Source organism: Papaver somniferum, chromosome 6, assembly GCF_003573695.1.
Source record: "Papaver somniferum cultivar HN1 chromosome 6, ASM357369v1, whole genome shotgun sequence".
NCBI classification, from domain to species: domain Eukaryota; kingdom Viridiplantae; phylum Streptophyta; class Magnoliopsida; order Ranunculales; family Papaveraceae; genus Papaver; species Papaver somniferum.
The window spans coordinates 43,439,258-43,464,854 of record NC_039363.1 but is presented as its reverse complement, the minus strand read 5'-3'; the positions used below and the strand labels follow the sequence as shown (position 1 = coordinate 43,464,854).

Below are 25,597 nucleotides of genomic sequence, written 5' to 3'. Positions count from 1 at the left end.
CCAAAAGGTGCGTTCCGATAATGAAGCCAATTTTATTTCAAACCCCATAAAACAATTATTTTCTTGATATTTATGTGGAATATGTAACAGATTGTGTAGAATTAATTTATAAGAAAAGTGACAGTTCCCATATGAGTAACTTTCAACGTTAAGGTTAGATGTATTAACTTTAAGTGTTGAAGAAAAGAAGAAAAGGTATTACGACAAATATGATTTGTTGCATCTGTATTCATTACCCAAGTATCAATAGGAAAAGACATACAAAACACATTACCTGCTAGCTTGGTGTTGCATAAGATTGTGTTTAATCATCCGTGAATAGCTCACGTGGTGTTGCAGATGCATTAATGGTAAAGACTGCATTTGCCCATACTTCCTCACGAGGTTGATATCCTAGTTAGCAATTCGGGATTCGACAAACGTACGGAACGACAAACGTACGAGTATTATACGGTTTTGTAAAATTCAGATTCCCTCCAAAATTCGGTTAACGGGACGTGATTCATCAGTAATTCGGAAAGACATACGTACGTGTATAATTCGATTTATAAATGTGAGTTCGCTCTGAAAATTCGGTATCTATATATGACAAATAATTTGTATTTATAAGGTCATAGACCAATTTTATGCATATGTGTGAGTTATTTAAAGAAAAAATAAACTTAATATGATGATATTAATTATATATACAACATTAGTCATCCAAGAGGACGTCATATGGTGGTTTAGATGCTTGGTTAGTGAGTTTGAGATCTCTCTCACCTTCACCTTCAAATCTCTTCGGTCATTTTTGTTTCATAAAAATTACAACACGTCTAATATTGGGTCGTGTATGCTCGGGAGGCAGTAAATCCCAGAGAATAGGGTCTTTGAAAACGTAAAAGCTAAAGAATTTATGGAAAATTAAGCGGACGTATCATTCGGGATACGTAAAATTCTTGAACGATTCGCGAATAATCCGGGAATGCCACATAATACGCGACTTGGGTTCGGAGTTGCAAACGTTCGCGAATAAGACGGTAAAATTCGTGATAACGTAAAAATTCGCGAATGATTCGTGAATCATTCGCGAACTTACTACCTAGGGTTGATATCCAATTATCTTAAAGCAACGATCCTTAAAGTTTCGGACACGACCACATTGATCACATGAGTACCTGGTACGCTTACTGGAGGATGATGCATGAGATTTTGATGGCTATTGTTTCCTTTCACATTAAGAGCAACATATTCGACTTGGGAAACAAGATTTTGATTTATAGTTTGTCGTTGTTCATCTTTCCGGATCAAAGCATAAATTCTTTTAGTTTATGGAAAAAGATCAATCAAAAGTATTTGACTACGAACGTTGGATAATCGATCAACTAGTCCTTGAAGTAACTCCATATCTCGATCTTTATTCATTTGATCAACAAGTCCCTTTTCATGACCATAAATACATGGCTGCATAATATTCAATAAACTCAAACAAGCACAGTAAGTCGAAACATCTGAATCTTTTTATCTAATATAAGTCAACGTTTTAATTGGTGGATCTTAAAGCATTTGAGCAGGAATACAGATCCCGCAAATTTATCATACCGTTACGATCATATTTCAACATATAGTATGTTGCCTTTGATTTTGGGTATAAGTGAATTAAGCAACCAACAAGGTCATTGACTTTCCCTGTACCAATCTAGAATACAAAACAAAACTTGGGTAAGTTGGGCTAGATAAAGAGTGGCCGAGATTTATCTAGGAGGGATAAATCTATGGCCGTGATTTTTTCAACTAATCAATACTTTATTAATTAGCGTCCTATTAATTACTCATGATGAATGATTAATTAATTTTTCATGATAATTTTTTATTTAATGAATCTAATAAATGCATGTTTTTATTAATAAATAAGTTTATTAATATATATATATTTTGATCGGTAAACAATTTGGTGCTGGCGAGTTTCGAACTCACTTAACGGTACCATCACCCAATGACTTTACCATTGTACCACATTGACCCCTGTTACAAATTATATTAATAATTTTTAATGGTGGTAGTGAAAGAAGTTGTGGGTGGTGGAAACAGTGGCGGGTATTTGTGAGTGGTGAAGGTGGTAACATTACTGGTGGTGAAAAAAATAGTGGGCGTGGCTGGTTTTACGTACGGTAGTGGATGTCAGGTGAATAGTAGTGGACAATAATAGTTTTGTGTCTTTACAAAATGGGCAACATTTTATTGTGATAGATGTAATTGCCTGTTTTTAGCACAACTGGTAAGGACAAAACACAAATATTTTGAGGAGGATACTAAATCATATAAGACAATATGATCATGACCGCTGGATCACCCAAATGGGATCCCAGCTATTTATAGTACCCGATCGAATAAATCACGACTTTTAGTATTAAAATAAAATTGATTACATTTCCAGAATGCAAAATAAAGTTTGGGCAAGTTAGGCTAGATAAAGAACGATCAAATTTATACTTGCAGAACATAAATCTACTGCTATAAATGATCACGTTTAATTAAAGTTTAATATAAATATTTCTTTAATTAAGCAAATGAATATATTGTTGTTAATACATAATAAATTTATTTGATACTAACCATATCAGTAAGCATTAATGGTGATTGTGATGGTGGGAAGTGGTGGGGATAATGGTGGTGGGTACTGGTGAGACTGGTGGAGTGGTGACGATAATGTGGTGGTGGAAGAAGTAGTGGTAGTAGGGTGAGAAAAGGGGTCCTGAGATAGTTGGTGGGTGGTGGTGGTGGATCGGCGGTGGTGATAATGGTGGTGGGTAGTGGTGAGACTGGTGGAACGGTGACGATAATGTCGTGGTGTAAGAAGTAGTTGTAGTAGGGTGAGAAAATGTGTCCTAAGATAGATAAATTATTTAGTCACCGTTAGTTAATTTTTCCACGTTTTGTTTTAACTTGATTTTAGTTTTCAAATTATTTTTTTTCCAATTTTTAAAATTAAAACAATTTTTAAAGGCCAAATTTTTCCAAAAAAGAAGATGTTGTGATTTTAAGATTTGTCGGGTAGGGGACAGGAAGAAAAACGAAACCTATGAAAAAATTGACCAAACACAAGGCTACACGCGAATTAATTGTAATCGGTTCAGTTTCTCACATCTCTTTTTATTCCTTTCTTTTTGTCATGGTTTTTGTTTCTGACATTATTTCTCCCCTACTTCATGGGATTATGCAAGGCTATACGTGAATTAATTGTAATTGATTCAGTTTCTCACATCTCTCTTTATCCCCTTTTTTGTCATGATTTATGTTTTTGTCATTTCTCCCCAACTTCGTGTAATTATGCATGCTTGAGAAATAGTTCATGATAATAGGTAAAGAGACAAGAAAAAAAATGGATCAAGAATTAAATATTATTATAAATTTTAGGAAAATGAATAAACACAAATCTATGTAAATTGGAAACCCAACAATTTATATCAAAGAGAAAAAATAAATTTTAATGCTAACAGATTTTGCAAGATTAATCTAATTGATTTTAAAGTAATTTTAGGTGTTTTTAGTTTTTTTTACAAGTTTGGTGAATGACCTTTGATGATATTTTTTTGAAGTAGTGAACGAAGTAATGTTATACTTCCCATAGAATTTGCTCTAACGATTAACTACGTTTGTCCCAAAGGGTTGTATGACTTACATAAATAATATTAAAAAATTCGAGGATGAGGACATGCTTATTAACCAACTCCTCAAAACATTTAGACCTGGATCGATCAGTCCGATTCTTCTCAGATAATTACGACGCGAAGTTGGTTTTGGCACCACTTCATCAACGAAACCCAACTTATTCTTTGCATGAAGTGCAATAATAGTACCACGAACCCATATATCATAGTTGTCACCAAACAGTTGACGAAAATAAAGTACGGCACTGGATCTCTTAAGGATTTCCAAGGGTGATTTAGACCTTTCTTTTTTGACGCTCAACTTGATCGCAATTGAGTTTGATGCAGTCTCTCCAGAAGCAAAAAAAAATAAATGAATAAGTTAAAATCCTTTTCTAATGCCAATCAAAAACTTATAAAAGAGTTTTATCGATTCACATGCGAAAAAGAATTCCAATGCTTTGCAAATGGATTTACAAAGATTGTCTTGAAAGGAAATTAAAGGGTTATTTGGTTTTTGGTACTCACATTTTGACCAAAACCTGGGTTTGGTCTAACATTTGTCCAGCCTTTCCAACGTTGACTTAGGTTGACTGTTCTTGACAAGATTTTAATTAATTTCATGAAATAAATTATTTGAGTTTCCAAATAAACCCCTTATGTGGGCTTAGAATCTAACGGCTAGGATGTCATTAATAAATACACGGTAATGATCCAAACACGTATATAATCTTATCTTACACAACCAATATCTAAACAATACACCCGAGGCTATCTTTGTCTTTCTTCTTTTTTTGATCACAATCTTCGTCTTCCCCTTCATAGATCTATCCTAGACAATGAAAAAGAAAAAAAAAAGACCAGGCGAAAATCAGAGTGATACTTAGGAATTTCACTAATACATATCTCTCAACAATGTCATCGCATCTCTCCCTTCTTACACACAGAGAAACGTCGAATCTCAAAACCATCTTTATCTTTTCTTTCTTATTTTAATCATTGTATACAGACTCGAGACTGATAGTAAAGAAAAATTGATGTGAAGGGTTTTCTTTATTAAAAGTGTTTTAATCGAACATAATTGAAGTTAGGGTTCTGCTGAGATCAATTTGATGTTAGGGTTTGATTTGAATCTGTGAAATAGATGGAAGAAATTCAAATTCTGTGGTGAAATAATAACTGGGTTTGTTGTCTTATGAAGGTAATCTATTGGTGATTGAACGTCTCTGTGTGACCAGAAATGATGGGTTTGTGGTGGCTCTGTTTGAAGAATCAGAAGTTGGAACTTAATTGACGATGAATTGAAGAAATCAATTGGGTTTGAATTGATGTTGTTAGATAAGCTGGGAAGAAATGATAGGATTGGGTTTGAGTCTGCTGGTGAAGAATTTGAAGCCAACAGGAAGGAGATTGAGATTGGGATAAATGAAGTCAGGGATTGAGTTGAAGCAGAAATGAAATAGCTGCATGGGAGTCTGTTGAAGTTGAGAAGAACGGATTTTGCTTGGATTTTATTTTGAACAGAGATAGAAGATGATTGTTGCTGTTAAGAATGGAAATTAGGGTTTGACAGTGGCCAAGTTCAATGAATAATTAGGGCTTGTGGTTGTTCAATTCGGGGTTTTAATTGAAGAATTACAAAGAACTAGTTAAAGAAGAAGATGGGTATTGGATGACAGTGTGGTTGTGGTTATGCTAATATGTTGTGTGTTGAATCGATTGCAAGTAAACATGCATTACAGATGCATTCGAAAACTACGGATGAACAAGTGATGTTGGCATGTTGCATTGGGAGTGAAACTGATATTGGAATGGTGGAATCGAGTCTGCAAGGGAGTGTAGTGTTAGACGCAAGGGGAATCATCATTATCATCTTTGTAATTACTTTGTTTGGTTAAGGGTATAATGGTAACATTGTTAAGTTATTGATTTTATTTAATATTTTTCGTAATTACTACACAGAAGTCGATATTTAAAAAAGTCGATCCAGGTCAACGTCGGTCTTTAGACCAAACGCAAAGGCTGGACAAATGTTAGACCAAACCCAAGTTTTGGTCAAAATATGAGTATCAAAAACCAAGTAACTCAATTAAAATACTTTTTTTAATATTAATATCGAACAAAACATAAAATCTTGTGTATACAGAGACAATTAGAAAACATGACTAATCTTCAATAAGATCAATTATCTTATATGAATTATAAATACTCCACTCTTCATATTATTGCAAGAATATCTCTTTGTTACAATAAGATCTTGATGATGTAGTCATTAAGTATTAATCCATATCTTTTATATGGCTTTGTGAAATTTAATGTGTACTATATACAATATTTCCACGAGGAATAATTCACAATGTCAATAAAAAATACTAGCGAGATAGCGCATACCTAATGGGACAAAATAAGGTCATTTTGAAGTAAAACACAAAAACCGTTAGCCACATATTTACACAAATGGCTAATCTATCCTTGTTTAATTAACACTAATAAATCTGATTAGGTTAATTAATTTAGTAAGTTAATTAGTTTATTAGAATTCCGAAACTGTGAAAATTTCATGAGGATCCCACTAGTTTTCGTACCTTTGCCAATTTATATTGACAAAAATGGGGAGAATTAATGTATCGTGTGATACTACAAATACATATGGTTTATGGATCATTATGTACGGGGGAGTGGTTTTCATGTTGAGATGAAGTATTGACTAAGGGGGAGTAATACATATCACCATAGTATTGTTGTCAAAGTTGTGATACAATTGAACTTTGATGATGTGCAATAATACTATGACACCGTGTAACAATGATTGAGAGCATTTTTTTTCTCATTGTTATCGCTACGGATCTTCAACAACTATGATGCTGAACTTACAACCTTTAGGATCATGGAGTACTTGGAAGTGGCGAAGATTTCGAGTCGCGTTGAAGATTCCAAGGAGATCAAGCATTTGGATGAGAAGCTACAGTTTCTATCTATTTTGTAATCCATATGTATTGGTAGCTTTGTCACTAAAATTGACAAAGGGGGAGATTGTTAGAGCACTGCTCGGTCGAACTCGCATGCATTGCTATCTCAAGCATGTTTGTCAATGTTAGTGATCAAAACTATAAGTCTTGATTTCTAGCCTATTTATAGATGTCTCGGACTAGGACATAGATAGTGTAGTTGAGCTTAGATTTCACAGAGTTCATCATTTGAAGACGAAGAACTACTAAGGGGAGCTTGTGGAACTTCTTCGACAAAAGGTATGTGGAGACTTGAACTCATCTATCACTTGGAAAGTCTATTTCTACTATCTCCTATATTGAGACATAAGTCGTGTTAGGATATAGTTTTCTCTATACACATTTGAGATTTCGAGCTGAGTATATCTCGCTTACATATTTCTCGAAATATGTGTTGATAAGATTTCGCTTCGGCCAAGTTCATCTTATATCATGAGAAAATTTCCGAGTAACATCTTACATGGTTTGTGTGATACAATCATTTGATGTAGGCTTGGAATGTTTCAATAATGATTATTTCAATATCTTGAAAATTGCTTTGATGCTAATAGTGTGTGAAAACGGCTATTGTCATTATAGAAGAATGTTTCAATGATTGAAATAAAGAGTTGGGAATGTAACCATGTTTGGATATAAGTATATATAGTGCGTTCTCACATTAGTGTATAAATCCATAAACCGGAAGCCAAGTGTATGCATATGTGTGTATACGAAATTGGTGAAGGAGACATGTTAAGTATGCGTACCCGTACGCATACTGGCGAAAGTTTTCGAACCGAAAATTTCTGCTGAGTTTGGTTTTGACAAACTCTTAACTAGTCATCTTAAGTATGCGTACCCGTACGCATACTGGCGGAAGTTTTCGAACCGAAAATTTCTGCTGAGTTTGGAAACTAACAAACTCAAATCCGGTTGCTTAAGTACGCATACTTAAGCTGGTTACTTTGTCAAATCGGTCATTTCATGGACTTAAACATTTAAATCATAAGGAATGCAATCTTTGCAAACCGTGGCTATAATGTTCATGATTGATTCAAGTGAATCAGACCGATTTGGTTTCAATTGTGTTTTCTATATCAATTTAACAACTCTTTAACTAGTTTCATTTGAGTCATTTGAACTAGTTATGGTTGAGATGAATAAGGTTGATATGAGAGTAATCATATGGCTAACCTCGGTTAACTATTTCTGAACCAACACGGTTTACACGTTTAGGTACGGTTACATAAACCTAAATGAGGGTATATTTCATTTGTGTGTAACAAGCTAAGTTCGATCTAACGGTTGAAAGATATTAGCTTGGTTGAATCAGGTTTTTCATCTAACGGTGAGTATTGAATGCTTTGTTCCCAAGGTATCTTGGATTGTAAACCTTGAGTTGAAAACTATATAAAGGAGAACTCTAGCAACTGGGAAACCTAATCCCCACACCTCCTATGTGTTACTAGTTGCATAACTAGAGTCGATTCTCTTTTAACCTTAGGTTTCTTCTCGAGACCCCGTAGGTTAACGACTTGAAGACTTCATTGGGATTGTGAAGCCATACCCAACTATTATCTTTGTACTTGCGTGATCTGATCTTGTTGTTTCTATCATGTTGAGTACAATTGAAATAATTGACTCGAGATTTTATATCTCCGATAGGCAAGATAGAAAAGTAACCACAAACACTTCGTCTCATCGTTTGTGATTCTACAATGACTTGTTTCGCTAGTCGATTAAGTTTATTATGAGGTGATTGATAATTTTAGGATGTTCTTCGGGAATATAAGTCTGGGTTATCAATTGGTTCATGTTCACCTTGATTTATCAAAAGACGGAACAAAAACTCTTGGGTATTTCTGTGGGAGACATATTTATTCAATCCTATAGACTTTTCTCTGTGAGACAGATTTGTCTATCAAGTCTTCGACTTTGGGTCTAACAACTCTTGGTTGTGGGTGAGATCAACTAAAGGAATCAAGTGTATAATATACTGCTGGGATCAGAGATGTAAGGAGCGCAACTGTACCTTGAATCAGTGTGAGATTGATTAGGGTTCAATTACAGTCCAGTCCGAAGTTAATTGGTAGTAAGCTAGTGTCTGTAGTGGCTTAATACAGTGTGGTGTTCAATCTGGACTAGGTCCCTAGGTTTTTCTGCATTGCGGTTTCTTCGTTAACAAAATTCTGGTGTCTGTGTTATTTCTTTTCCGCATTATATTTTGTTATATAATTTAAATATCACGGGTTGTGCATTAAGATGAATCAATTAGAATATCCAATCTTGGGTTGTTTATTTACATTAATTGACACTTGAACATTGGTCTTTGGTACCGTTTAAGTTACTCCTATTATTCAATCGGACTCGCATATTTCTATTTGATGATTGCGGATTGAATTAAGAGTTAGAGATATTAAACTCTTTGATATACTTTACTCTAGATTGAGTCTGACTGTCTAGTTGATTCTCTAGAAAGTATATTGGAGTAAGTCTTCTCAGATTTCCAAACGAATTGTTGGGTGTGGTTGCTAGACCCCCGCATTTTCAAGTATTGATTGCATAGTCTAACAATTACTTCGGTAGTTGTTGAGAGATTGATCTAAGGACCCGACAAAGGATTTACTGGTTAAACGGAAGAGCCTTTGTAAAACTCAAATCACGTTGTTTGAAAAGAGTTGTTACCGAACAGATTTGTTGTTCCTTTACTGTTTGGAATACGAACCAAAGGAATTGTTCCAAGTGCGTGACTTATTAACAAGTTGGAGGCACAGGGATACTGAGGAAACTAGGTAAACTATAGGTTTAGTTGCTTGTCTCAACTATATGAAGTTGGTTTGATTTTGTATAGCGGCTTAATTCTGATAGTATTCAATTCTAAACTAGGTCCCGAGGTTTTTCTGCATTTGCGGTTTCCTCGTTAACAAAATATTGCTGTGTCATTTACTTTTATTTTCCGCAATTATAATTGTTGTTATTATAATTTAAAGTAAATTACACAAAAGTTAATTCCTATTTTACTTGATAGACAATTCCTAAAGTTTGGTTATGTCTGGACCTATTATCAAGTAAACATACTTCGTTGTTGTATTGTCTCGGTCTTGTATCCATATTCAATCACACAAGTTATCTTGTTATCATATTGTCTCGATCTCGTATCCATAGACGATCACATGAAGTGTGAACCGATTAGTTGTATTGTCTCGACTCAGTTTATAAACAATCACTTTCGGAGAAAGAACTTATACTTGGAAAATTTTTAGATTAAGGTATATTCGAGTACCCTCGTCTTTTCATATTTGAAAATAGGTGTGTGTTGTTTTGTAGAGAGAACTAGTGTATTTATAGGATAGTGCCAAAATCTAGCTGTTGGGATAGCCAATCAATGCAGTTGTACTTGCAAAATTTTGAATTTTGAACTCGTCGTCAAGTTTTTTGTTTCCCCAGTATGCCGACCATCCTTAGTCGTAAGGGTTGTAATTTTGTTACATGGCAGCTAATAGAATTTTCACACACATAAGAAGGTCATATTCTTCTGCCTATAGTCGGCACGATATATGTTTATTGCGTTGACAACTAACTTATAGTCGGCAGGGTCGTAACATTGTTTATCTGACGACTATTAGCAATTGATCACACATGAAAAGTTCAAATTCATTGAATATTAGTCGAAGCGATAGTTATTTGAGAAGACGCCGACTAATGCACGGTCGTTTAGGTCGTAATGTTCTTAACATGACGACTATTAACATTTTCACACAGAAGAGGAGGTCAGTTCCAACCGCCTCTTAGTCGGCATGGTAGTAGTTTAATATAATGACGACTAAAATATAGTCGGTTAGGTCATAAAGTTCTTAACGTGACAACCCTGGTAACCGCACCAATTCTGCTATCAGGATCGACAGACTGTCAATTGAAAACCATGACGACCATGGTGTGGTCGTCACTATAAATGTACCGAAACCTTGCCGAGTAAATTGTTGAAAATTAACATAACTAAACAAATAATTCATTCACCAATTAGGAATCCAACATTTTTCCCAAAAAAAAAAAAACATATGTCCAAACAACCTTAAAGATACATTTGTCCAACCATTAACTTTAACATTTTGTCTAACACATAAAGAAACAAACTAGAAATTCATTCATTCACGACCACGACCACTACCACTACCACCACCACGGCTCTGTTTAGCACTTTCGCGACAACCACTACCACTTACATGGGTATGAGGCCTCTTTAGTTCAACATTAGCTCGTTGGAACATTTCAGTGACATCTTCATTGTCAACATTCTTAGCATAGTCAATGTGCTTAGTTTGCTATTCAGCCAATAAAGCCTCTCCTCTATCTCTCGCGCAACACATCATCTTGACAAGGGTCTTTAAGTGCTCATTTTATTTTCAATTAAACAACAAACAACTAATAACCTGATTCGATAATGTAATCTTAAAACAATAAGAGCAACTCTAAAATACTTACAAAATTCTTAAGACTTGTTGTTGGGTCTTTTCCGGTGTTATTCCTCTTGCGATCCGGTTGTTCAATAATTTATTCCCCAATCAGAGTAGGACGAGCAAAACCTAAGTACCACGTCATGTAATCTTCATGAGCTTCATGACCTTCGATCACCTCGTTCAAAAGACTCAAATCGATTTTATGAGCACGTCTTTCGTCCCAATAAGAAATCTCTGGTGGTAGAACTTAAACGACGTCAATAGTTTTTTGGGACGGGGTGCACTCTTCCCTTGCCACTTATAGAATGGTTCATCACTGGGATGGGGTACTTCTTGGACGTAACCCACTTGTCGTATTACCCGATGTGGATCGTACACTGAAAATCCTTGGGGGTAAAATAAGGGACCATAGTAAAATGCAACATCATTTCTCCTTACGATTATTCTATATTTCCTATCATCTCGATACAGATCAAATATTACTTCACTCGTACTCATTTTATCCAAGGCAACTCGCATGTTGATGAGCTGCTGAGGCATATCCTTTTCTTGACCACCAGTAAAAGTATATCGGCGTCCTCTTGGCTTGTGCTTCGTAAGGCTAGTGTTGACTTTGATGTTGGGGTTGGATTTCACCAAAGAATTTAAGTGCTCATATATCCAAACCTATGCAAACACAAAGTTTAGTAAGAATATTATCTTACAAGCATTTTTCGAATATATATGATTTAGACAATTGAATTACCTGGACGAGACTTAAATTCTCGTTAACTTGCTTCACTAGAGCCCTTGAAGCCTTAGTCAACTCTTCATTCAAGAAGCCAACCACCGAAGTACCCCAAGAATACAGATGCATCTGATCAAGGGGATGCAATGGTTGAAGATACTTGCCATCGACCAAGTTTCCGGAACTGTCGGGGAAGATACAGTTGTCTAAGACATATAACAAATAAGCCGACGCAGTAACATTGATTCGTAACAAGTTCACACTTCCTTCTCTATCAAAGATTTCCTGGGTCCCAGAGTATGCGTCCTTCAACTTCTTCAGACTTAACTTCTTGCTTGTATAACCATCCTTCTCCACAAACATAGCTTCTGACTGCTTCCCATCCAAACCGAACAAGATCTTGGTCAATTTAAAGATATTCTCCCAAGAAATTTGATCATCATCTCCATCTTGGATGGATTTGATGGCAGTCATCGAGAGTTACCGCCATCTCACCGAATGGGAATAAAATTATATCAGTGTCCTCGTAGAACCTCTCATAAAATGCAGATATGGTAACTTTTTCAAACTCAACAACCGAACTCTTCACCGCATGCATGCCACAACCCGGAGTTCTTGACAATCTCTTTCACGACATCACATTATTGTCAAGTGGCCATTTCTTCATCATAAAGTTGAAGCTTGGCGCCTCAAAATACGGATGGAAATTCGTATGATCCTAAATAACATAAACCAAAAACACACAATTTTAAAATATAAAATACAAACATTTGAAACAAATTTAAGATAAAATGTCTTAAATAAAAACAAAGTGAGATTGAGATTACTTACGAGAGTATAATAGATTTCATAAGCCCATGAGTCTTTGTATCCAAAAAGAACAGTTCCACCATCTTCTGGTAACCCTCGTAGAGGCTCACCTGCTTTTTGTTGCCTTTTCAAGTGAGAGGGCGGCATGTGGGAATCAATAGGTTTATTGATAACCCTCTTCTTTCCGGTTGAAGTTGCAGCTTCAGGTTGTTGTTCAACCCCAACCCCTATTTCTTGACCTTTACCTTCTTCTTCCTCTTCAACAATTTTACCTTGTACATCATTATCTTTATCACCATTATTCTTATCACCATTATTCTTATCACCATCATTCTTACCTCCTCCAGCAGGTGGCATTGCTTGATCATCATCATCGTTATCTCCTCCAGCATCCGAAGTTCCTCGAACACCGTCATCATCATCATTACCTTGTCTATCAGATGGAATTGATTGGTCTTTATCTGGAGTTTCATCATAATCACTTGGTTCAGGTGGACCCTGAGAATCATTTGTTTCACGGATCTTGAGCGTTACCGTCTCAACGAATGCCCCTCGATGTGTTGCAGTCAAGAGTTTGTCGTCTACGTGAGGAGGTTTTGAAGGAGAATTAACAGGTTTCTTTTTTTCCTTGCTTGACCTTTTGCAACCTAAGAAAGAAAAAATGGAAATACAATTCAATTAGTTGTCAGGGTAAACCCTTGAACAAGGAAACGACTAAGATACAAAAGATATTAGTCGTCAGGGACGAGAGTGAAACTATGTGACGACTAAATAAAAGTCGGCATCTTAGGGGGAAAAAACAATAACGACGAATAACAAAATGTTTCACAAATAAACTAGGTTTTGGTCAGCATTTAGTCGGCAGGATTGATAATCCATAGAGTGCAGGTACTATTCTCATAATATGCCGGCTAATAACAAAATGGAACTCATGAAACACAGTTTTTTTCTTCACAACATTAGTTGACATTTTATGATTTCTAGGCCTGATGTCTAATAATGTACATCACTAGTCGGCAAGGTTCTAGGTTGAATAGCATGACGACCTTGTAGATATATTTCCCAAATGATGAAAATTCGTCACCATCTTCAACCTAGGAAGATAACGACTACACCTAAACATGAAAAGTCAGTATAGTCGTGGAACAAAAACCCTGCCGGCTACATAACTGCAAATTCAGAAATTCGATTTTTCTGCCCTAATTTGACATGCAAACAACAAACCGAAGTACTGGAGTGAGTTTAAGTAGGCACTTACTTTCTCAATCGCGCTATTTCTTCGGTTTCAGCAGTTTCAATGATTTCTTCTTTGTCAATTGTTTTTATATTCCGTTTATATTGAATTACTTTTCTAAATCCAGGGTCTTCAGTACTAGGTCTTCTAGAAGTGTTTTTCATACGCTTCAGATTATGCATTTTTGAAGAGATTAATCGACAATGGAATTTTCGAATCGACGATTTCGACGAGTTTTCAATAGTTTTTTACAAAAATAAGCGACCAATTTGGTCGGTATATATAGTAGAGAAGAAAAGGAGAAGATGAAATGAAAATGAAGTTGAAGGAGTTTGGTTTAGTTTTAATTATAATACATAACGGTTTTTTTGTAACTTTTCCCATTTTAACACTCCATTAGCCCTTCAAATGAATCTCTTTAAAATTGTGTATACCCCAACTAATCTAGGGATACCCCAATCCGGCCAGGTAAATAATTACACAAAATTAATTAAAATTAGATATAAAAGTAACTTCCCGATACCAACACGTTGGACAAATGTTAGACCAGAGTCATAAGTTTTTGGACAAAATCTTACTGAAAACAAGTATCCTTGATTATAGCCCCGGTTGGGATTGCTTTTTTCTCAGCAAAAGCACTTTGTAACCAACTTGTAACAAACTTTTTAGTAAAATAGTGTTTGGTAAAATTTTTTCAAAGTGCTTTTCTCCAAAAGCACTTTTGTTTAAGGCCAACTTTTAAAAGCTACCCATGAATAACTTTTAAAGCAGTAAAAGCAGAAGTTGTAGACCCACTCAATTTTAATTATTTAATTAATTGATTTTCCATTTTAACCTCGTTATTATGTTAAAATGACAAAACTTACCCTTAAATAATTGTTTATATATAATTACTAGGTATCACCCCGACCTAAGGCCGGGGCTCAACCTTTTTAATTTTTTTTGTTGTTTGGTCCGCAGGTCAGTGTTTTTCCATAAAATTTTAGTCACTAAAAAACTAATTAGATTAGAACGGTTAAATTAGTCGGGGCTTACAACCCCGGCCTTGGCCTCCTAAGCATGACCTAGTGTTTTGTTGGTCATGTCAAATTAGTCGGGACTTACAGACTGGACGTGACCCTTAAGAATGGCCTAATGTTTTGTTGGTTGTGTCAAATAGATGGGGCTTACAGCCTCGGACGTGACCCTTTAAAGATCTAGGACGTTACTGATGATATTTTCAATGATGTTGTAGTAAAGAGTTCGTTGAGGCTTGTGAAGGCAATGAATTCTAGACTTAATAGAACTTAAAAATATAGAAAACTTAACTCAAAATTGATTTCAAGTGATTGGAAAATAACCAAGACACGAGAATCCACTATTACACATGAATGATGTCAAATATTTCATAACTCTAATTATCCTTTTAATCCTTTATTTATTAATCCACAAATAATCAAACATATTCTCAAATATTAATTGTATCCCCTAAGCATAGATTATCTAACCAAAGCATAACCTATCTAATTGAATCACAACTAATGAAGAAAATTATGTAAACTTTTAAGAACTCTGCAAAAGCAGTGATTGAGTGAATTATAATTAAATATTAGAGAAAGTGAAATAGTTACCCATTGTTCATGTGTGAATAGCTTCATCCATTTCCTTGGTTATGAGAGAATTAGTCGCTCATCATGTTGGAAACACGCTCAAAAGTTGATTTCATTTATGCTCAAAGGGTTACAAATGATGAATAAGGGAGAATTATAATAAAAATCGGGTTTGCAACGCTTATAACTGTTGCAAAAACCGTTACAAAGAGCCCTACTGTTGTTGTTGCTTTTTTAAGTCTGCCTGTAAACTGCGACCCACAGAATGAGTTGCTGTCACTGTTCAAAAACGACTGCTGGTGCAGGTTCGTTCTTCGTGTTCTTCAGTTTTGCAGCAGCAGAAATGGCAGCTCTGCAAATTTGATTTTTTTCTCTGTGGTGCTCTTTTTCTCTCCCAATCTCTCCGTCTCCCTTCTCTATGATCCCCTCACCCTATATATACTCAACAGCAGCAAAATATCACGCCATAACTCTCACAAATTTTCATTAAACTCGGCAGTGAAGAAAAATATTCTAGGAATATTTTCTTCCCTGTTTTAGCTTCTCACGTGTTTCTACAGCTGCAAAATCTCCTCATTTATCTTCTTCACGGTCCAGAGTGTTGCTAGAGTCATCATACACGAGCAGAACACGCATAAATCTTCCAAAACCCATGAACTATTCTTCTCATGCACGGGCTGCCCTTATTTCTTGTCACGGATTTTCCAGCCAAATTTGATCAAAACAAACACCCATACCAACTCTTTTATGACATATCACAACTACCCATGAAGTTTCAGCCCTTTAGTCCACCTAGAACATCTTCAAATTTCGATCGAAACATTCTCAGAGAGCTGCCACTTTTTCCCCGCCAATTTTTAAGTTTCAAATGAAGAAGATGGTATCCCCTTAACCAGCTGTGGGGTGCGAATAACAGCTGACTTTTTGGGGTGCACTTAGTAATTGAGGTTCCCCTTAACCAAATCTGGGATCCGTATAGCAAGTGTCCTCCGGGGTGTTCCGAGTGATTTTTCGAGCCGATTTTTCCAACAATATTAATTTTCCAAAAATACCTAAAAATACACAAAACACCATAATAAGGACGAAAACGAGTACCAACAATACGAAACATTGAGGACAAATTAGACACATAAATGCGTCTATCAGTTACCCCTTAAAGACCATAATGTTTTGTGTTCGTGTCAAATTATCCGGCGCTTACAGCCCCGGTCGTGGCCCCTTAAATTCTTCTAATATATGACATTAAGAAAAATTTAATTACAATAGAAAATATAATTATATTAGTTACGACTCTGGCCTATAGACTGGTTGGGGCCTGCTGCCCTAATGTTTTGTTGGTCAGGTTAAATTAGCTGGGGCCGCTAGGTAGGCACGAGAGTTGAGATTATAGATTGATCGAGGCCTTCGGCCCATGTGTTTTGCTGGTCGAGTCAAATAGGCCGGGCCTACGACCCTTGCCGTGGATTAGCAAATCTAGTATCAAGCAATGTCCGCATATTAAATTTGTGTGAGATTAGGTTGAAATCTAGGAGATAAAGCCTATAAGTTAATCGGGACCTACAACCCCGATGTTTTGCTGGTCGGGTCAAACAAGCCGGGGACTTAGGCCCCGGCCATGGATTAGTAAATTTAGAGTCGGTTCCTGCATTAAAATTAGATGTGATTAGCTTGAAATCTTGGGGTTGAGTCCGTAAAGAAGGCCCCGATGTTTTGTTGGTTTGGTCAAATTAATCGGGACCCATGCCTAAAATATTTTTGACACAAACTCTTTCCTCTCCAAAAATCCAACTGCGCAATTACTCTCCAAAATCCAACTGCACAATAACTTTGGTACATACCTGACATACAACCGAGGCCATGCCATAAACAGGTAAATTAATATCTCAAAATCCAAGTTCTCAGTTGTACTCACGAATCACGAGGTTCTCCCAAATAAGTTTTGCCACTAATTTAATAAGTCACCCAGACTATTAACAACCTCCATATGCCTTGATATATCAAGTCAAGTGGCAACACATATGGTGCACTTTATGAAGTTAAGAAATTGGATGTTCCCTATACCATCACTCATACCAACATGAAATACGGTAAAGATGCAGAGTCTTTTTATGGAAGCAAGTTTGGTCCAATAGGTGTATTAGGAATTTGGTCAAACACTTTGTTGTGTATTCTGTTGTTGATTGAGATACGACATTGTTAAGCCATTCTATATTTCCTTCCCTGCAAAATACGAATTCAACACTGTTGGGACACCAACACCAAACGTTTCCTTATTTCGTATTTGCTTAGTATTCAAGTTATGTTCATTATATATCCATAGTTTGTTCTAGGTTTCAATCATTCATTTCAATACAAAACTCAGTTCTTTTATTGTTTCTTAAACAACAGAGGTGGCTAATCCCCATAAAAAGGATTTTATCTTTAGAGTTCTATCTAGTTTGTGTTCTTAACAATTGTTTTGGTTTAGAACCCTAACATCTGGTACAGAACAGGTTTGTTTTATTCATAAATTTTTAGCAAATTTTTTTTCTTTCTATATCATGACGATTGTTGAGTTAAATGCGGAAGTTAAGGGTTTAAAGGATGCAATCCATAATTTTTCCGAAATTTTAACAAAACAACGTATCGAAAATCTTGAAAGAGCCAAGATTCGAGAGGAAATTAACAGAGCTAATCGTAAAGAAGACATTGCTGCTTTGACAACAGCTTTGACAACATCTATTAAAGAAGCTATTACAGAGACATTCATGAAAGGAAAGCAAGGCCATAATGGTGTTTCTCCTCTTCAACATCAACAAATTATTAATGGCGGTATTAATGGTTCTATCGGCACTGAAACTGTTACAACTATTCACACATGGCCAATCAATTTGAAGTTTCCAACTTTTGAAGGAGTTGATCCTGAAGGATGGATTTTTCAAGCTGATCAATATTTCATCTTACATGGAATAATTCCATCTTTTAAAATCCCAATAGCTGCTGCTCATCTTAAAGGCGATGCCGATTCTTGGTATCAATGGGTAAAAAAGTCTCGTACTAAACCGACATGGGAAGAATTTTGTTCTTTACTCCGTACTCGATTCGCATATCATATGTTTATTAACACTCACATTGTTTTTCCTAAGTTGTCTCAAACAGAAGATCAACAAAGTCTTGATGAGGAGATAGCCGAAAAAGACTCCGATTATATTACCGAGAAAGAAGAAAATCAAGTCGACAAGGTTTCGTATGATTTGTCAAAACTTAATGGTAAGTCATCAAATCTTAGTTTACTATCTTCTGATGTTGATAAACCTGTTTTATCTAGGGTTAAAAATACTCAAGTTGATGATTATGGTGAAACATGTATCGTTTCTCATAGTTTCCTTAACAAGGAAGAAGTATTTGAATCAATATATGTAGATTCATCCTACGAAAATTCTTTTGTTTCGTCTTATATCTCTGTCGTTGTGTGTGCATGTCGATCTCATGATGATATTACTACTGAGAACTACGCCGGAAGAATTCGTAGTTGGGTTCTGTCAAATATAGAGAAAATACAGATTACAGAAAATTTAGCAGAGAAATTAAGAAACAACATGAGTCATATACCAGTCAATCGCCGCATTGATAGTTACATTACAAACATTGTTGTTCAGTACCGGAAAACAAGAAGTTTAAGTGGGACAACTGCACATCTGGCATCTGTAGTTGACATCCTGCAATCTGCGACTGAGCTAGAATTATTGGTACCTGGTGAAGGTTATGGTTCATTGTATGGAGGCTGTTTAAAAGTTACAATCAACCTCTTCTTCATCTCGAGTCACTTGGTCTTACTCTAAATACTTTTTATGTGTTTTCTACTGCTGTTAAAGGTGGGCATATTATGTTGGACAAATTGGAGTATAATATCGATGGAGATAACAAATGCTATGGAGACTTTGCATATCTTGCAACTCCCAAACAGATTTCACTGATTTCAGGAGGCTTTTCAAATTATTTTTCTTGTAAGAAAGTATTCGCCGTGTTATGTGGTATACTGGGAATCTGTCCTTCATATTTGGCATTTTCTAACATGGTAACTGTTGGTATGCATAAGGTGTTATGCTGTATGCATAAGATGTTATGCAGTCAATATTGGATCTGCATAAGATGTTATGCAGTTAACTAAAACAGATTAAAAAGGAAACACAGTTTAACGTGGTTCGGCTATAGCTTACGTCCACGGGAGAAGAATGATTAGGGTTTTTTTTATTATCAATGGAGGTTTTACAAGAAGTGTATATATATATCCTATACATGCCACATATTCGTATAGATAGCAACATATCTAGAAAAAATTTTCTTGCAGTGTAAGCCAGTCATAAATAGAGAAACCAAATATTCTCCTTTGTTCCAACACTCCCCCTCAAGTTGGTGCGAAGATATCAATGGAGCCCAACTTGGATAGAATTCCATTGAATTTCTTGACAGGTAAACCCTTAGTAAAAACATCCGCCAGTTGTTGATGACTACGAACGAAGGGAGTGCATATTACTTTGGCCAATACCTTCTCTCTAACAAAATGACAATCCACTTCTATGTGCTTTGTACGCTCATGAAAGGTGGGATTTGATGCGATTTGTATCGCTGCTTGATTGTCACAAAAAATCTTAGCTGGCTGAGATGACAGAAAACCCAAATCTTTAAGTAATGCTCGCAGCCAAACAATCTCACAAGTTGTTGAAGCCATGGCTCTGTATTCTGCTTCAGCACTTGATCGAGAAACAACATTTTGTTTCTTGCTTCTCCATGTAACCAGATTACCACCAAAGAATATGCAGTACCCTGTTGTTGATTTACGATCAACTGGACATCCAGCATAATCAGCATCTGAATATGCTGTTATACAGTAGCTAGAAATTGAATAGGCTTCATTCTTTGTCATCAAAACTCCTCTTCCTGGTGATCCTTTTAAATACTGTAGAATCCTAGTTACTGCATTTAGATGTTTAACACGAGGTGTATGCATATAACGACTGACTAAGCTTACTGCATGTGCTATGTCAGGTCTGGTAACAGTGAGATAAATTAACTTGCCTACTAACCTTTGATATGACCCAATATCACTTAACACATCACCATCATTATCAAGTTTGTTGCAAATTTCTGTAGGAGTATCACAAGGCTTTACTCCCATTTTTCCTGTAGCCTTCAGCAGGTCCAACACATATTTTCTTTGATTCAGAAAAATACCCTTCTTTGAGTAAGCAACTTCTAATCCCAGGAAATACTTCAGTATCCCTAAATCCTTGATGTCAAATCTGGAATGAAGCATTGCTTTAAGATTTCTAATTTCTTGTTGATTGTCTCCTGTAATCACAAGGTCATCATCATACACTAGAACTATAGTTATACCAAGATTACTTCTTTTAATAAACAAGGAAGAATCGGCAGAACTCCTTTTCAACTTATTCTGGATGAGTACTGAACTTAGCTTTGCATACCATGCACGTGGTGATTGCTTTAAACCATATATTGCCTTCTTAAGTTTGCAAACCATATTGCTCTCTCCTTCTCGAGGGTGTCCAGGTGGTATACTCATATACACCTCTTCTTCTAAATCACCTTGTAAGAATGCATTCTTCACATCCATTTGAAACAATTTCCAATCTTTATTAACTGCAAGAGACATAAGAACACGAAACGTATTCATCTTTGCAACTGGTGCAAAGGTTTCTGTGTAGTCTTCTCCATATCTCTGAGTAAAACCTCTTGCTACTAATTTTGCCTTATAACGCTCAACAGTTCCATCACTTCTGTATTTAATTTTGTACACCCATCTACATCCAACAGTCTTCTTCCCGGGAGGCAACTTGACAATACTGTATGTATTATTTACATCTAAGGCACGTAACTCATTCTCCATTGGTGCCTTCCATTTTGGATTAGACTTTGCTTCATTGTAGTTTTTAGGTTCTTGATGACTGGGTATAGCACTTAGAAATGCAGAGTGTGAAGAACCTACATGATCATAAGTTAAATGTGCTTGTATATGATACGCAGCGGAATGATATGTAAAGAAATCTTTGTATTTCTCTGGAGCCTTCTTCTCACGACTTGAGGTTCTGACAATTGGTACCACTGGTTGATGATCTTGTGGAACCATAACCTCAGATTATGGAACTTGATGCGGCACATCTTGTAATCCTGTATTATCATCAGTAACACTAACATTATTGTCTGAAGCTTCTTCATGAACTGCTTCATTATGCACATCCAACTCTGCATTAGGTAAATCCACCAACTCTACCCCACCACCATTATCTCTGTGGGAATCTGTTGCAGTAGGTATCTCATTAATAACTGGAAGTGGTACCAAATCTGTGTAACACTCCCCCTGAGACCGACTGCCAGAATCACACTGAAAGTAAGCCGCTGCTTCATCAAATACAACATCACGAGAAATCTGTAGCTTTCTAGTGGGTGGATGATAACAAATATAACCTTTATTTGTAGATGAATAACCAAAGAACACACATTTAGTTGCCCGTGAATCCAGTTTATCACGATGCTTTTCCTGTAAATGTACGTAACAGACACAACCGAAAACTCTGAGATGAGAATACCAGGCTGATGACGTTTCAAAACCTCTAATGGAGATTTGAACTCAAGCACACGACTAGGAAGACGATTGATCAAATAAGTGGCCGTCAGAGAACCATGAGACCAGAATTTCTTTGGAACATGCATCTGAATCATAAGAGCACGAGTAGTTTCCAGAATATGACGTATTTTCCGTTCAGCAACACCATTTTGCTGTGAAGTACCAACACAACTAGTTTGATGGATAATACCATGGCTACGCAAATAACCTGGAAGAGTGCCTTTGACAAACTCAGTGCCATTATTTGATCTAAAGATTTTAACCTGTGCATCAAATTGGTTGCGTATCATACAATGAAAATCCGCAAATATAGATGAAACTTCAGTTTTGGATTTGAGTAAATAGATCCATGTAGCACGTGACCAATCATTTATAAATATAACAAAATACTTATACCCATCATAAGCATCAATTGGAGCAGGGCCCCATAAATCAGAATGAATTAATTCAAAAGGCATTGTAGCACGAGTCACAGATTTAGGAAATGGAAAACGAGATTGTTTAGAAAACTGACAAACATCACAGACTTGAGTCTGGACAGAAAATGTGGGAAAAATCCTAGACAAAACACGACTAGAAGGATGTCCAAGTCTTTTATGATAAAGGAACTGCAGAGTAGATCTTTGATTGAGACATGCCATGTCACTAGAACGTAACAGGTACAATCCATGAGAAAAGATGCCTCTACCAATCGTCTTCTTCGTCTTTCGATCCTGAAAGATGACTGAGGTAGGGTAAATGTAACATCACAATTCAGAGAATTAGTGATTTGACCAACAGATAACAACTGAGTAGGAAACGATGGAACAACAAGTGCATTAGATGGCGGACAATCTAGAAAAAAATGCACTTTCCCACTGCCCATCACAGGAGCAGTAGAGCCATTAGCAACTGACACATTTTTATGAGAGCTGCGAATAAATGCATGAACGGACGAAGGATCATTTTCCATATGATCTGTAGCTCCTGAATCAATAATCCAAACTTGGCGGTTGGAAACAGGCGTAGTAAGAAAGGCTAGTAGGTTACCTGAAGTATGGTTGGCCTTGCGCTCAGTCTTATTACCCAAATGGTTAAAGAAATCCTTCAATTGGTCTATGGTAAAGGATGAATTGTCATCTACAGCAGCTCGAGCAAGCTTATTTTTGTCAAAAATAGCTTTAAGATGAGGATAAATATCCCAACAGCGATCCTTGGTGTGACCAGTTTTATTACAATGATCACAATGAAAAACTTCTCTCTTACCCTTAGCACGAGAATTCTTGTCCTTATCAAATGGCATGGCTCGTCGTTTATCATCTTTGGAGCTCATAAGAGCACTTGATTCAGCTGCATCCAGGTCTACAATGCTTTTAGAATTAGGATTCATAACTTTCTTACGCGTCTCTTCACGCTGCACAGTCGCACAAACATTAGACAGACTTGGCAGTTCAGCACTCATGAGAATAGTGCTTCTAAGAGATTCATACTCTGGTTTGAGGCTATTGAGCACATCAAAGATTTTATCCTCCTCAACCCTCTTCAAGAGAATTTTGGCATCAGTTGTATGAGGACGATATGTATCCAGTTCATCCCACTTCTTTTTTAAATAACCAAAATGCTCAGTAAAACTTTTCGTTCCTTGTTCAGCCTCAGCAATCTCACGTTTCAGCTCAAACACCCGAGCAGCATTATTCCGTAAGCCATACAGACTAGCAACAGACATCCACAAATCCTTTGCCGATTCTGAGAACGAGAAGATTTCCGAAATATGTGGTTCCATCTACTGAAGAAGCCACGTGTGAACAAGTTGATCATCAGCAATCATATCTTCATACTTTGGATCCTTAGCATCTGGACAGGTACTATTCTCACCAATATACCCAGATTTTCTTTTACCCCCAAGAGCAAGAGCAGCAGCCCTAGACCAGCTTACATAATTGACATCATTCAGCAAGACAGAGGTTAAACGCAAACTAGTATTATGATCTGATTGTGCCATAGTAAACACACAGAGAAACAAAAAACTTGATTACAGAGAAACGGCCAGGATCGTTAACGATCCCCTGATACCATGTTGGTATGCATAAGGTGTTATGCGGTATGCATAAGATGTTATGCAGTCAATATTGGATCTGCATAAGATGTTATGCAGTTAACTAAAACAGATTAAAAAGGAAACACAGTTTAACGTGGTTCGGCTATAGCCTACGTCCACGGGAGAAGAATGATTAGGGTTTTTTTTATTATCAATGGAGGTTTTACAAGAAGTGTATATATATATCCTATACATGCCACATATTCGTATAGATAGCAACATATCTAGAAAATATTTTCTTACAGTGTAAGCCAGTCATAAATAGAGAAACCAAATATTCTCCTTTGTTCCAACAACAACTATTCATGTTTTACCAAGACTAGATATTGTAGACTGGTTTGCCGAGAATCCTAGCATTTTTCTTCAAGTTGATCACGAGTTGGTGCAACTATCATTTTCAGGTTCGCGTTCAACCAGAAGTTTTGAGAATAATAATGAGGACTGTTTTCAGCTGCTAAAGATTAACATTCATCTAGTTGTGCAAAAGGTTATTAAATCAGGTGAGAAGCTGTTTGGAAAACAAATTTGGAAGCATATAAACCTTACCGACTATTTGAGTTCTGAGGTATCGAGTCTGAATCAACTCAATTTTGCCCAGTTTAGGATCATGGTCAGTACTCTTTAGTACTTTATTCTCTAACGGTTGTGTTCATGCGCTGTTCCGCTATTTGCTTGCATGGTAGTCACATTGGGAGTACCGATTCACCTAGCATCGTGGATACTTATAAGCAACAACACTTGTTGTTCTCCATCAAGGTCCTTACACAAGAACATTTTAAAAATATGAGGCTTGCTAGTAAAAATGAGGTGATGAAATGGTCAGCATTTGCAGACACATTTCTAGTTGATCTTGGAGCTCGAGCTGAATTACTAAAATGATTCAATGATGCATTAATTGTTAAGACTGTACTGGTAGGGTGTGAGCTCAGTTCATCGGAAGCAGATATTGTTGTATATTTCAGCAACAATATTGTACCAGTTATCTGTTGGATTTGTTTCTCTTGGATTTTGATGATGAATCCGATTACAGAATTTGATACGCTGTCGGTGAATATACGTGCAAATCGTATAGCTCTCAGTGTAAGGTTTCAGTCCATATTCGCAGAATTACAAGAATCGCGTGTATCCAATACTTGTGCGGAAACAATAAAATTAAAGTTCCCTATGTATGATGAAGATCATACGGAAGCCTGGTTTTTTAACGTGGAATATTATTTTAGCCTCCAAAGGATCATTGATGGTGAAAAAGTATCACTGGATGATGTACATCTCAACGTTGATGCAACTCGTTGGTATAGAAGTTCCAAAACCCTCAATATTTTTCCTTCGGATGCCAGGGCGAAAATAAGAGGAAATGGTGAAGCGAAAGTAAGGATAGAGGTTACTAATAGTTCAATGGTTGGTGATATAATTGGGAACAGTTTAGGAACATCTACTACGTGCTCTAGTAGTATTGGGATTC

General features: G+C 36.3%; 1 protein-coding gene across 1 annotated transcript; it reads right to left on the bottom strand.

Annotated features, from left to right (window-relative positions):
- Positions 1–12,428: 12,428 nt before the first annotated feature.
- LOC113290766 (pheromone-processing carboxypeptidase KEX1-like) lies at positions 12,429–14,026 on the bottom strand. Its single transcript, XM_026540349.1, has 3 exons — positions 13,869–14,026; positions 12,632–13,043; positions 12,429–12,518 (listed from the first exon to the last, which is right to left on the bottom strand). The coding sequence occupies exons 1-3, from the start codon at positions 14,024–14,026 to the stop codon at positions 12,429–12,431; spliced, it is 660 nt and encodes a 219-aa protein (XP_026396134.1).
- Between the last annotated feature and the right edge of the window lie 11,571 nt (positions 14,027–25,597).